Source organism: Hippocampus zosterae, chromosome 2, assembly GCF_025434085.1.
Source record: "Hippocampus zosterae strain Florida chromosome 2, ASM2543408v3, whole genome shotgun sequence".
In the NCBI taxonomy this organism is placed as follows: Eukaryota; Metazoa; Chordata; class Actinopteri; order Syngnathiformes; family Syngnathidae; genus Hippocampus; species Hippocampus zosterae.
Window position 1 is genome coordinate 26935377 of NC_067452.1, and position 14288 is coordinate 26949664.

General features: G+C 44.8%; 2 protein-coding genes across 7 annotated transcripts in view; both read left to right on the plus strand.

Moving 5' to 3' along the window:
* The window catches only part of LOC127596123 (alpha-1,3-mannosyl-glycoprotein 4-beta-N-acetylglucosaminyltransferase C-like), a 36132-nt gene extending 31076 nt beyond the window's left edge, over positions 1-5056 (plus strand). The window contains exon 6 of the transcript XR_007961398.1: positions 5046-5056. The gene's annotated coding sequence lies outside the window, so the exon portion shown is untranslated. The remainder of the gene's footprint in view (positions 1-5045) is intronic.
* The window catches only part of atp2b3b (ATPase plasma membrane Ca2+ transporting 3b), a 58127-nt gene continuing 47001 nt past the window's right edge, over positions 3163-14288 (plus strand). For 2 of the 6 annotated variants that reach the window (XM_052058260.1, XM_052058264.1), the window contains exons 1-3: positions 3164-3354; positions 3507-3814; positions 10511-11310. In XM_052058260.1, the coding sequence (XP_051914220.1) occupies positions 11073-11310 (238 nt within the window). In that variant the 5' untranslated portion in view covers positions 3164-3354; positions 3507-3814; positions 10511-11072. Of the gene's footprint in view, positions 3355-3506; positions 3815-10510; positions 11311-14288 lie in introns of all 6 variants that reach the window. The other 4 variants (XM_052058266.1, XM_052058262.1, XM_052058265.1 and 1 more) reach the window with 4 other exon arrangements.

A 14288-nucleotide genomic window follows, 5' to 3' on the forward strand; every position in this document is an offset into this window, starting at 1 on the left:
AAGTCATCGTTGATTTACGTTTTCAGGGGCAGTCACTCTCGAGCAGAAGACCGAGAAGAAGGACGTGCCTGTGCAGCAGTTGCTTGAGTTGTGTAAAAGTTTTAAAAAACTCATTTGTTTTCTGTCGTTTCGCTCTGCTGCAGAAACTGCCGTGTGACCGCAAGTGGAGCTGCACCGACGCTGCACCGGTGCTGACACGCTCAGCGGCTATGTACGTATGACCGCTCCACAAAATTTGCTCCGGTGTAAAATATATCGCAAATAAATACATCGGTGGAGCACCGGAGCAAATGTGTGCCATGCGAACACCCGTATATTTTGCTAGAGGAAGTAGCATTTTCAGAAGATATACATTGTAAATCATAAAACTTCATTTGGGACACACAACGGTCAAGACATTTTGCCATTAAAAGTTACTCAATATTCAAATTCAAATTTGTCAGTATTACGTGCTTTTTTTTCAGAGAGAGAAAAAAACCAAATCAAACCTGGGTCGATATTTACTTCTCTGGGCAGCTTATTCTATTATGCAGCCTTACAGCTAAATGCCGCTCCACCATCCTGTTTGCTTTGAACTCTGCAGATCGCCGAGCCCGACTGGGTCTCGCACTTTAGCACTTGGTGAATCTATTCAGAAATGGCCACTCTGACTCAGTGACGCTCTCCAACTCCACCACTGCATAAAACAAGGCAATCATATACGTTAGATTATTCGTCATGCCGTGCCATCCTGGATTTGGTGGCTCCTTCAAAAATTGTGCTCCCAAAGCCTAAACCCGAGCCATGGTTTAACGACATTACGCGCGCAGCTAGGCAGGAGTGTCGCAAAGCTGAACGCAAGTGGAAAACAGACAAATTGCATGTCTCTTATCAAATTTGGAAAAACTGCTGGCGTAACTACCAGCTCACAGTAAAAGAGGCCAAAAGAGAATATCTGTCGGACCTTATTCTAGCTAACCGTCACAACCCACGCGCACTATTTAAAACAATAGATTCTGTACTCAAACCCCCTCTGCCTACTTGCTCGGATTCTTCACCCGAGATGTGCAACAGATTCCTTCAGTTTTTCATTGATAAGGTCTCTACAGCTAGGACTCCGGTCTCAAATACTGCATCTGACCCCTCTGTCCATGTTCCATGTTCAGCTGTACTTAATTCTTTTGATACTGTGTCCTTGGTGCTTTTGGAGGATGTAGTTCGCCAGACAAAGCCATCTGGCTCCCCTTGCGACTCTCTTCCCCCACGCTTCTTTCAGGAGGTTCTCCCGAGTGTTGGTGCATCGGTCTTGGATATCATCAAAAGCAGCCTTTCTTCTGGTGTAGTTCCCCAACAGTTTAAACATGCTGTGGTCCAACCCTTGATCAAGAAACCTGGTCTTGATCCATATGTGCTGTCAAGTTACAGGCCCATTTCAGAACTGCCTTTCATTTCCAAAATTCTGGAAAAAGTGGTGCACATGCAGTTGAAACTTTTCTTGGATGAACATAACATCTCGTAGGTCTTCCAGTCAGGTTTCAAGACGATGCATAGCACGGAGTCAGCCCTGTTACGCGTTTCTAATGACATCCTCCTGGCAAATGACTCTGGAGACCACGTGTGTCTGGTCTTATTGGACTTAACTGAAGCATTTGATACAGTGGATCACAGTATTCTGCTGACTCGTTTGCAGCACTTTGTGGGCATTGGCGGCAGTGCTCTTGAGTGGTTTAGGTCCTATCTAGCTTACAGGACCTTTTGTGTCAGCCTTGGCTGCTCTGAGTCACGCACTGCTCCCCTGACATGTGGTGTTCCACAGGGCTCAATTCTGGGGCCTCTGCTATTCTCGCTGTATCTTCTCCCATTGGGTTCCATCTTAAGGAAACATGGTATTCCCTTCCACTGCTATGCAAATGACTGCCAGATCTATGTCCCACTGAACAAGAAAGACGCCTTCTCATTAAGGCCACTCCTATCATGTCTGGAAGAAATCAAAACCTGGATGGCACAAAATCTCTTGAAATTCAACGAAACGAAGACACAGGTGATATTGTTTGGTCCCAGTGGCCCTTGTACATTCCATCCTGTAGACTTGGGCCCCCTGTCTCCTTATTTGAAATCAAACTTGGGCCTTAAACTGGACAGTGATTTCAAAATCGATCGGCAAATTGGTGCCGTTGTTAAATCCAGCTTCTTTCACCTTAGACAGCTGGCCAAAATAAAACCTTTCCTCTCACATGAACACTTTGAGACAGTAATCCATGCTTTTTTCACATCCCGACTCGATTACTGTAATGCCCTGTACTTTGGAGTCAGCCAGTCCTCCATTAAGCGCCTTCAGCTGGTCCAGAATGCCGCTGCTCGCCTCTTGACTGGTACTCGTAAGAAGGAGCATATAACTCCTACTCTGGCATCCCTTCATTGGCTCCCCATTCATTTTAGAGTTATTTTCAAGATCCTCCTCTTTGTTTTCAAATCTCTAAATAATCTCGCGCCACCTCACCTCTCTGAGCTCATCCGCCGCTACACACCTGCCCGGCGCCTCAGGTCTGTGGACCAGCCTTTGTTAGAAGTACCAAGAACTAAACTGAGGCTCAGAGGGGATCGAGCCTTTTCTGTTGCTGGTCCCTCTCTCTGGAATGACCTCCCACTGAACATTTGGCAAGGCTCCTTGCTGCCCATCTTTAAAGCCCTCCTCAAAACCTACTTGTATTCTTTGGCGTTCGGCTCAGCATGATTTTACTGCTTGATGCTTTCTACCGCCTTTATTACCATTTCGTCTTACTGTTTATTGTGTATGTTAAATCGCTCCATGTACAGCACTTTGTATGCAGCGATGGCTATTTGAAAGTGCTCTATAAATACTGTTGACTTGACTTGACTTGAGATTACATTGTTTGTATCGGATGTCATTTTCATTTCAGAATAGGATTTAAAAACAAATAAAGCCCTTGGTTGATATATGCATTCACCCCTCTTCCCACAGTCCTTGAAGAGAGTTTGAAGACATGATGCCTTGTTGTCGGTGGTGATTTTTTTTTTCTTTTCTTAAATGAATTGTCTCTATAATCGGCAATATCCTTCACTGTGCTGCGGTGTGCCCGTTGTCGTCACCACGTAGAGGAGTGTATGAGGAAGAGGTTGTGACGTAGGCACCTCCCTCCTCCTCCTCCTCCTCCTGCCTGTGGATGCTGCGAGCAGGCTCCTGTGCGCGCGCGGGCTCCTCCTCCAGAGATGTCGCAGGAGCATCTCCTGTCAGCGTGCCCTTTCTTTACTTCTTTTCTTTTCCTATACTCTTCACTGCATTGGGCCCCGTCATTTTAATCGCCACCGCCACCACCACCACCATCAGCAGCAGCAGCAGCAGCATCACAAGCGGTAAGCACCGACAAATACTGCACCCACCCTCCCCACCCTCTACGCAAGAGAGGCAAACCTCTCTCTCATCTCTCTCTCTCTCTCTCTGTCTCTCTCTCTCTCTCTCTCTTCCTCTCTCGCTTTCTCTCTCGCTCACTCTCTCCCTCCGTCAGCCGCAGAACTCGGCCGACCCTCGGTCAGGTGACAGCGCGGAGTGGAATATTCATCAGCACCCGTGTTTGTCTTTCATCCCCTCTCCTCCATCGGACTGCAAGGCTGCAGCAGCCCACTCACAGTCCTCCTCTTCCACCACCAACACCGCCACTACAACCCCTCCTCCTCCCGCCCTCCTGTGCATCCTCTCTCATCCGGGCCGGGACATTCTCCGCTCCACGCTCACGCAAGATTAACTGGGGATTGTGGCTCTCCGCCCGCCCGCCCGCTGATGCTGATGCTGATGTCCTTGAGCTCGGCCTGCACGGTGAGTGGCGAGTCCGCGCGTGTTGGCGTGCGTGCGTGCGTGCTCGCGTGCATGGATGCGTGACTCCTATTTACCCCACGCGTGTCTCTTGCTGTGATTGTGGAACATCACCCGTGGGGCTTTTTTTGCCCCAAAAAAGATATTTTTAAACGGCGCTCGGGCCTGGTGTGTCATCGCGGGCCTTGCGGAGCTACGATCGCCATACTGTCGGGCATAGCGTAATACCCCGGTAAACGGCGCTATGACATTATGAGACTGGTTACGCGGTTGCGGAGCTCCACTCCGATGGGTGTCCATCCTTCCAAGGATAGTAGGCGAAGGGCGTCAGTCCAGCATTGTCCCCGAGCGCGACCACTGTAGCTGCGCGGGCCTCTCTACTGCACCGTGAGCACCAGCAGTCAGTCCTCTTCTGTCCCGCAATCCTTCTTTCAGTATCCCCCCCCCCCCCCCCCCCCCCCCCAGCGCGTCGCACCTGCAGCGGAGTGTCGGTTTGAACCGGTAATCATCTCCTACCAGAGCCGCTGTGAACCGCGGGCCCGGTAACCTTGCGGTGAGGGGGGTGTGGGGTGGGGGGCATAGGTTAGTGCCGCACCTTGAACCCATCTCGTTGAATTTAAAGGAGGCGACTGGGCACAGTTCGTATGGTACACTTGATATTGTTGCCATGCATGTGGTGAGTATGATGAAGGGCATCAGCAGGATGATGATGATGAGGAGGAGCAGGATGAAGCTCAGGCACGTCTGAAGGTGACCACCAAAGGTCATTTTGTGTTCAAATTCGGCCCACACAAGAGAACAGTGCAGCATTCGCAAGTATTATTGGTGTCTGGCTTTAGTGGAGGTGAACAGGGGAGCGTCACGTGGGGGCGACATATGTGGAGACTTTTAGTCTATCTATATCTCATTTTATGAATGCATGTGATGTATTTCAATCTCAGCCAAAGCTGAACTTCCATCATTCTCACCATCAAGTTGCTTTGAAGTAAGACGCAGTCATGCAGCTCCAGTATTTGTGTCAGCTCACTTCCGTTATGTCGACACTATGTCAAAGCCTGATTGGGCTGCTTCCACTGCTGGTTTTAGCAAAGTGTGTGTGATCCCGTCATGTAAATCTGATCACAAGGTATACAGGTGACATGCAGCTTGGCTTTAAAGATGTGAAAGTAAAAGGTTAGTGCCGGAGCAGTGCACAACAACAGCCAAGGACAGCTAGCCAAAGCATACATGTTAGTTTTGTCAACATGTGTGCGTGTGTGTGTGTGTGCGCGTCTACCTATGTAGCCCGGATTAACTATTGTGGCACATACACACTGTCACAGAGCATACATAGGTCTACTGGCCCGGAATTAAAGCCCAAGAGGACAATTCCTCTCTCTCAGCGGTCAACATTGTTAACTGCTGCGTAGGCCTGAACAATTTAAAAATATATCATTTTCCTCAATATTGCCAATGACTTTTAAAATGCGATTATTATTTTTTCAAGGTCCTCTTTTCATGCAATATATTTTTAAACAAACATAAGCAACATATTAATCTTTATTTCAATCAATAATATCAGATTTATCACACATAAATGTTTTGCTCTAATAGGTAAGCCTTATGCTAGCATAAAGGCAAATGGATTCTGATCTGTGACTTTATCATGTCAACTTTTCATGTTTCATGCATTTCTTAACCCTCCTATTATTCTCAGGGTCAATTTGACCCCCTTCAGTGTTCATCATTCAAAAATATAATAACTGCCTTTTTTTTGCTCCATATTTCATGACTTTTCCTGATTTGATGGGGGCAACTGATTAAGCATGACATCATCATTATGCTATTTTTTCAAAGTCCTGAACACATATTGCACACATTGGTGATCCTCAGGGGTCAATTTGACCCCAAGCTGCTTTAGCTGCAGAAAGATTGTCTGTGTCTGTCAACTGTCATCCCCACACTTGCATGTACAGAGTTCATACTCTTGAGTTGATACATGATGGGGTGGGGAAAATAATTATTTCTGCGAGAAATGTTTCCCACAAGGACATTGGTAGTTCATGCAAAATAAGGGTGCAGCAAAACATATAGAAGCTTACACAAGAGTCCTCTATACCCAAATCATTCCACATTGTGCTCCGTGTGGACTGAAATCAGCATGCTTTCTCATGTGAAAATGTCCTCTGCAAAAAGGTTGACTGTCCATTAGGTTTTGGAACAGCTCTTTACCATTCAAAGTGATACAGAGGAGAATGCATCCGAGACAAAGGATTGTGTTGAGGAAGGACCCTGATTTTGAGGCATTGTCATCCAATGAATGAAAGTTTTGACTCTCCTGTTGTCTCTCAACCACCAGCGGATGCGATGCCTTCCAAAAGTGGAAAGATAATATGATACAATCCAAGCCCTCACGTGACTGTTAATGAGTGCGTGGTTGCATTTCGTGGATGCTGTCCATTTTGACAATAGTTGCCAAGCAAACCTGCCAATATGGCATCAAAATATGGAAGGAGGACTTTTCTGGAGCAGATAGGTATGCATTGGTTAAACCTCAAATTGAGAAAAGGTCGTGCCTTATAAAAGCATCAACAGCTGCTGCAGCGATAAATGCATAGCCCAAATTAGAAAAGAATTAGATGAAAGGTTTTCAAGACCGTAACTCTAAAATCGAATTTTTGACTTGATGGTGCCACTACAGGAAAGGTCATTTCATCACCAAAACCAATAGCTTTCATCCTCTCTTGGCTATTAATGTTGTTGAAAAATATCAGATTTGTATGAAAACCTTTTCAGATACATCAATTCTAATTTAAAAGTTCGACCAGATGGTGGAGCTGGAGGGCGTGCCAACTCGCTAATAAGTTATATTTTCAAGGGGGTATTCAACAAATAAGCAAAGTGCTTGACCCCAAACATTGGCCAACAAATTCTTGTACATCATTTTCTGGAGCCAAATATCCCTGGAGTCAAAATTACTCCAAGAGTAAAATGCGTTACTTATATTTGATAACAGGAAGGTTAGGCACGGAATAAATGAATGAAAAATACATGATATACATGTAAAAAAATGAAGCTGACCAACTGAAATGAAGCATAGGTTGTTGTTGTTGTTGTTGTTTTCCAGCGTTTTCCATTTGAAAATGTCCATTCTTTTACATTGCAAAATCATTTTGAATTCAATTAATTGTTCAGGCCGATTGCTCCACAGAAGTGGATATAAGCATCCAGGAAATAGATGATACACCTCACCATAAGGTGGTGTAATGAGGAAAAATGAGTGGCAAAAAAAATACGAAAAAATAAAATAAAACACACTTGTACACCCAATGCCCTGACGTGTTTGAAGGAGTGCCACTTAAAACAAATGAAAACATTACGACGAGGAGAGATGTGGAGAAGAACTGTGTTGACCTTATCCTTGACTGTTTTCATTTTCAAACACATCTCAGCCATCCATGGAAGTTCTCTGTCGCTCTCTTTCTGCCTGTCACACTGTCTTATTTAGAAAGGCCCGCACCCAAAGACACGTTTGTGTGTATGCGCGTTGACAGAGAGAGTGATGTCTCTGTGCATGAGGGTGGATATCTGTGATGCATACAGTTGCATAAGTGACATGGGCTGTGCGTGCAAAGCTCATTTGAAAATGACAAACGAGCAATAACATTGTGAATGTTTTCCGACTCCTTAACACGCGTCTACTGTACACGTGCAATTGCACACGTCAAAGCTCCGAATGAGCCCAACAGAAACATGCAGTTGAAGATAGAGATATCTGCAGCAGGCGCTCCGTTCTTGTGTAAGCTTCATAAAATCAGACAGAATCAGTGAGTAAGAGACCAGGCTGGGAAGAAAGAGTGTGACAGGCTGAGTAAATAAATGATTGCAATGGCAGGAAGCTCATAGTTGGAGAGAAAGTCACAGGAGGAGAAAGGGGGGGGGAATTCAAATGATGAGATGAGTAAGCCATATAGCATGATGCGCACACACGCATGCATGTGCATTTGGAGGAGCAGGTACTGTAAGAGATGAAACTTGAAGGAGGGAGCAGGGTGACTCAGTTATAAACTAACACTCTCAGTCGAGAGAGGGGGACGGGCGGGGGCGGGAGGGCGACGAGATGCATGACAGAGCCCAGAGAGGGCGAGGAGTGGAAAGGAGGGAGGAGACAAAGAATTCATTATGAGCTTCAATTGGGCTTTTTTTTCCTTTCATGCTTCTCCTGATGTAAAATGGCCTCATCAGAATCATGTGTGCGTGCATGTGTGTGTCTGTGTGTATGTGCGCGTGTGTGTTGTGTGCGTGCATGTGTGTGTGTGCGCGCGTGCATGTGTGTGTGTGTGTGTGCGCGCGTGCGTGTGCATGACACGTGTGATGCTGACAGTAATTCAGCACAGTCACAGCCTCAGTAATTGCTCATGTGGGGATGAAGCAAGCTTCGGGATAGTGGAAACAACGCAAGCTCCCGGGCTGCACAGAACACTGTTGATGTCAGAGTTATTTTTAATTAAATCATCTCCAGAGATGGTTTGAAACATGAATTCCACAATTAGGAAATTATGTAGAGTGTGTTCGATGAGAGCAGCTTCCATCAAGGCAGCTGTTATTTTCAAGATTGTCCAAAGTGGACCCACCCTGATGGACAGTTGCCACTTCAACGTTACCGGGACTATCATTCATTAAGTGTTCTCATTTATCCTGAACAACAACAACAAAAAAATCAAATATTAACTGCCATTCATGAAAGGTTCATGTCATGGGTGAGTTTGCACGGTGAAGTGTAGAGACAAGAGGTGGACCCAATTGCAGAAAAGCAAGAAGACAATTAAGGCCGGGTGACCAGGTGGGCCAGCGGTTAGCGCGTCGACCTCACAGTGCAGAGGTACCAGGTTCAATTCCAGCTCCGGCCTCCTAGAGTTTGCATGTTCTCCCCGGGCCTGCGTGGGTTTTCTCTGGGTACTCCGGTTTTCTCCCACATTCCAAAAACATGCATGGCAGGCTGGTTGAACACTCCAAATTGTCCCTAGTTGTGAGTGTGAGCTCGGATGGTTGTTTGTCTCTGTGTGCCCTGCAATTGGCTGGCAACCGGTTCAGGGTGTCCCCCGCCTACTGCCCAAAGACGGCTGGGATACTGTGTGTTGCATAGAAATCCTCTATGCAACACACAGTTGAGTGTGAAGCTTCACTCCTTTCGTTGACTCTCGAGCGCTCTTCTCAGAGTTGTTGTAAGGTGCAGCGGGGAGCTCTAAAGCCAAATGTATGCCAGCTCAGCATTAAGGGCCACCAGACAATTTGAGGGTCTAACGGTGATTACAGTGGTGCATAGCCGCATCGATGTACGGTATCAGACTTTTTTTTTCAGTGAGGGGAATTTTGGACCAATATTGGTACTTATGGGAAGAAGACCACTCCAAATGCATGCATGCTCAGTGCCATGTTTACCTGCTCAGAGATTTCCATGACCAAATAATGTTCTGATACTGCTCTTTACTGTTTTGGATTTGTTCCCTGATGTTGCTGATTCTTCTTACGCATAGCAATGCATGCTCAAGCCTAAACTAGACTAATTTAAACATCCATCTATGCATCCATTTTTTTTTTTAAATCCGCTAATCCTCACGAGGGTCGCGGGCTTGCTGGAGCCTATCCCAGCTGTCTTCAGGCCGTAGGCGGGGTACACCCTGAATTGGTTGCCAATTGCAGAGCACACAGACGAACAGCCATTCACACTCACAGTCACACCTAGGGACAATTTAGAGTTTTCAAATTGCCTGCTACGCATGTTTTTGGAATGTGGGAAGAAACCGGAGTACCTGGAGAAAACCCACGCAGGCACGGGGAGAACATGCAAACCTCACTGGAATCGAACCCTTCACCTCTGCACTGTGAGGCCGATGTGCTAACCAGTCAACTGCCGCGCCGCGCCTAATTAAACATACTATGTAAATAGGACACCTTTTAAATTACTCTTATTTTATTTCTATTTTTTTATCTGGATAAAAATATATATTGATATTTGGCAGATACAGTAATCGTAACTGATCCACACACATCATATCATAAAACTGGGATTTCCCCCAGTCCATCATATATTGTATATTTTTATTTTTCAAGTATTTTTATTATTAGGGACGGGTGAGTACTATTACCAGGTATTGTATCAGGCGGACATGCGCCGATACTAAGTTCTCCTTGCCAGTAGTTGGTGCTATATTGCGGTCGTTTGACACATTAGCGACTCATCATGTGTGCCAAAATGATAGCAAGGTCTTTTGTTCAACATTATCTGTGATTCTGCTCATTGAAATGTTATGTATCAAAGTACTAGTAGTACTTGGTACTTGGCAATGGGATCAGTGAGTGCTCAAGAGTAAATACTAGTACTAGTATTGGTCATGGGAAAAAAAGGTACTATTGAAAATTGCTAATTATTATAACATTTGGAATGGTTGTTTTCTAGCAATATAATTCCAAAGGCAAGGGGAAAGCTCCTTGATATGTTTTTCATTGAACGAAAGGCTGTAGTTTGCGTCACTGCCCTCAAGCGGCCATAAACTAAATACAGTACATGTCAGGTAGCACGTGGAAGAAGATGAGCCGTCTTGTGACATATCCTCACTCGTTTTTTCCGTCTTGATGCTTAAAATGTCTTCAGAGCTATACTTGGATGCACTGAGTCTGCGTGAGCCCTCATGATGTCGGATTCTTCTTGTCTCGTAGGTCTCTGGAGCAGCAGTCGCGACTACCTACCTCACATCTGCACCCACTTCTTCTCTCTGATTCATCATCTTACTTTGTCCTTTGGCCACACTCATCATCTGTCCGTCATCCCCTTTTACCTCCAACCGCACATGCGTCGGCTGGCTCGCCCGTCCATGGACTGGCTGTGAACCCGGAGGGAGGGAGACAGGAGAGACGGAGGCAAAGAAAGCTGGATTCATTCAGATACCGCGCTTCTCGAGTGCTCCTGCGCACTGTTCTTCACCCCCTCCCACCGTCCTCCTCCTCCTCCTCCAGCGATGGAGAAGTGAAGGAGCAGTGGAAGGCTAGGCTGAGACCTTGAGGAGAAAAACAACACAATCTGCGCCCCCTTCTTCAACAATAGGCTATTGAAGCGAAAGAGAATCATTCTACGGTTTTGAATCAGAAATCAAGAGGGAAGGCAACGGGCTGTTGAACACATGAACAAGCTGCCAGCGAGCACACAAGCCGGTCACTGAGTCGAGGACATCTAAGGAAGGAGGTGGGGAAGGACGAACACAACACAAACCAGCCCTGTGTCATGTCAACAACAGCGACAATGGGCGAAATGGCTAACAGCGCCGTGGAGTTTTACCCCAAAGCGACTCGTGGAGAAGGAAGGGAAGACGGGAGCCGTGGAGCCGGAGACTTTGGGGTCACGTTGAAGGAGCTGAGGGAGCTGATGGAGCTCAGGGGGGGCGAGGCTCTGCAGAAGATCCAGGATAGCTACGGAGACACAGACAGTCTCTGCCAGAGACTAAAGTCCAGCACCACTGACGGTGAGTAGGCATGGAACACACGTGACTTGCTCGACTGGTCGGGGGTGAAAGGAGCGGCCCAAACGCCTCATGACCAGTTGTTGTGCTGTCACAGTGGTTAAAAAAAAAAACTTTTCATATTTAAAAAATCCTTCTTATCCTAATGTGTGTACCAAGCCCAAAGGTGCCCAAGACTTTTGAAGAGTACCGGTAGTATTTGTAACGTGATATGAAAAGTACTCTCAAGTGCTTGCGATTTGAAAACACTCTCATGCGTTAGGTTACAGAACAGAATATTGTCCTGTGGGATTGTTGTTGTTGTTTTGAAACAAATGAATGAATTGAAACCATTCGAACTGAATCATTAGCATTCTAAAATGTATTTCATAGTATTTATGATTCAGCTGTTCAGGTTCTCTACACAACTTCTGACAGTGGAAAGCAACAAATGAATGCTTTCTATTCTCAAATGAACTCAAGTGTAACTGATTGGTGAAAAGTGCGCTTTGGGTGCCTTAGAAACCCTTTATTTTTGTTGGAGCAAAACACATTGTACATGTAACAAAACAAAAAAAAACTTAAAATAATCAAACCTCCTCATCACACCGTGTAATCCAGACTCGAGTAAGCGGCTTTATCTGAGTTGAGTGCACAAAGGGACATGCTGGGTGCATCGACTGATGAATGGATGAAGGGATTTTAGTAATGGAAAGCTGATCGACCAAATCAATAAATGGATCAGTGAGAGTGTGCAAGAAAAGAATAGGAAGGTGTTCTGGTGGGAAATTGCAATTGGATCCTCAAACATTATTTTAGACTACGAATAATTTGTCTGTTGGTCTTCCAAATTGATTTGCCGAGTAAAAAAAAACAAACATCACAAATCTTGACTGGTGATATCAAGTAGTGGTTTTGAGCTGAGCATTGTAATGTGTTTTAGTTCACTCAGAATGCCTTTGCACACTTACATTTTCTTCCAGGGGTTGCGCAACACCAAAACATTTTCAACTAGCAAGAGAGAAACCAAAATTAACTGTGAGATTAAAAGGCTAGATCAGGGGTATCGGTGTGTACGTGCGTGCATACGTGTGTTCAAATAAAAACATCCGCTTTGTGGCCCAAGTTATTTACTAGTTGAAATGTTGTTTTATCAGTTGGAAGAAAGTATGCACTGAAAAAAATGGTGTTTTGATTTTATCCATATTATTTCGTGAAGTGGTTGCATGAAATAAAATCATCTGGATCCAGATACTTTTTTTTGTAAATCCAGATGATCCTGTTGTGTGCCACCACTCTACAGAATAAAATCGATTAAATTCAACATATCATTATTTTTTGGTGTGGATGCACACCAATTCTGGCTCCGGTGTTACGTTGTAGATGTTCATCGTGTAGTTGCTTGGTATTGTAATACAAGAGTGATTCAAACTACCAGAGACTAAATCCCGGCGTGTTCTATTCAAGTTTCCTGTAAAAGATGTCATGAAAGCCAACTAGAACATCTGAGCTTTACCTAGAACTATGAAGCACTTTGAATGATGGCAGCTGTGTGCTTACACCCATTTAGCATGAGATTGGCTCATTTTAAGCGACGGCCCCACCCCAGTGACTGCATAAGAGGGTGCACGTACTTGTGCAGCCACATGATTCCAGATGTTTATTTTTATTGCCGCACTTCCCAAAAAAAGATTTTTTTTTCAATTGAGTTCTACGTGTTATACATCGGAGATTATTTGTGTCTTTTTTTTTATATAAAAAAACTTTGCATTTGAATACTACTGTGTAGCCTTTTTAATATCCACCGGCTAATTATTGGCAATGTGCGCTCTATATCAAATATTCGGCTTGAAAAAGACGAGTAATGTTTGTCAGAATAATTGACCAATATCTTTGTATTTATTCCTTGCACCACAGTACATCATATTGAAAGCTGTGTCCAATATTTTTTCATTCTATCATGTAGCTAATTGAGGTAACCGTAATATTCGTAGCAACTCTCAGTGCAAGTGCAGTGCAATTGTACACCACTGCAAATTACAACCATAATCATAAATAGAGCCTTAAATGAATTCCTCTCTGACAGTGTCATTCAAAACTGAGCAGTGTCATCTGTATGAAAGCAATCAATTAACTTGATACTGATCTTGTAGAGATCATAATGTTGTGTCTGGCCAGTGTATTTGAGGATGTCTCGGTGTATCTGACTATGTAGTTTATTCAACACTCAACCAAGATTGATTATACTGGTGACTTACTGTAACACAAGACTTTCTCTGTAGCACACACATATAGGCACTGTTGTCCACAGCTGGCAAACAAACACTCAATGCACACGGGAATGCACAAACCTAGTTTGCCGCCCTCAACAAACTTTCTAAGATTGTATTTTTTGTCCTCTGTTTTGACAAAGCAGCCAAAACACAAATGTACCCATCCATCAGTAAATCCATCAATTTTCTTTACTGCATTGGGTTCATGGGTGAGCTGGAGCCCATCCCATCTTACTTTGGGCTAACGCCAGTGCGTATTTATACAAACAAGCATAATCATCTTTCGCTCAAAGCCTTACCTGAAGTTGGTAAAGCTTTATCACGCTCTGATACCTCTCCTGAACTGAGCTTTGGTTGAAGCTGAGATGCAGTGCAGCTCTCCCGATACTTTTCCAGGCTTTGCATGGAAGTCTTTTCTAGGAATTTGGTGATTTAAAAAACAAACAAAAACTTGCCACGTTTAAGCAGAAATTGTTCTCCACATTGGAGCAATGTGACAGACATACATAAAGCTTCTCAAACTGCTTGGTGATGAACTGCATTCGGGGACAGAAAAACTGTTGGCCAGGCGGCAATTTTTGCAATGTTGCGCCAATGTCAACTGGTGAGCCTTGGGCAAGGGAATAGTATGCTTACCAAGATTGCGAAGCCTGAACTGTCAGATGCTGATGGCCTCATGCCTCTCTAAATGAGACCTGAAACACACTGACTTGTGGGGCGCCCTGTATT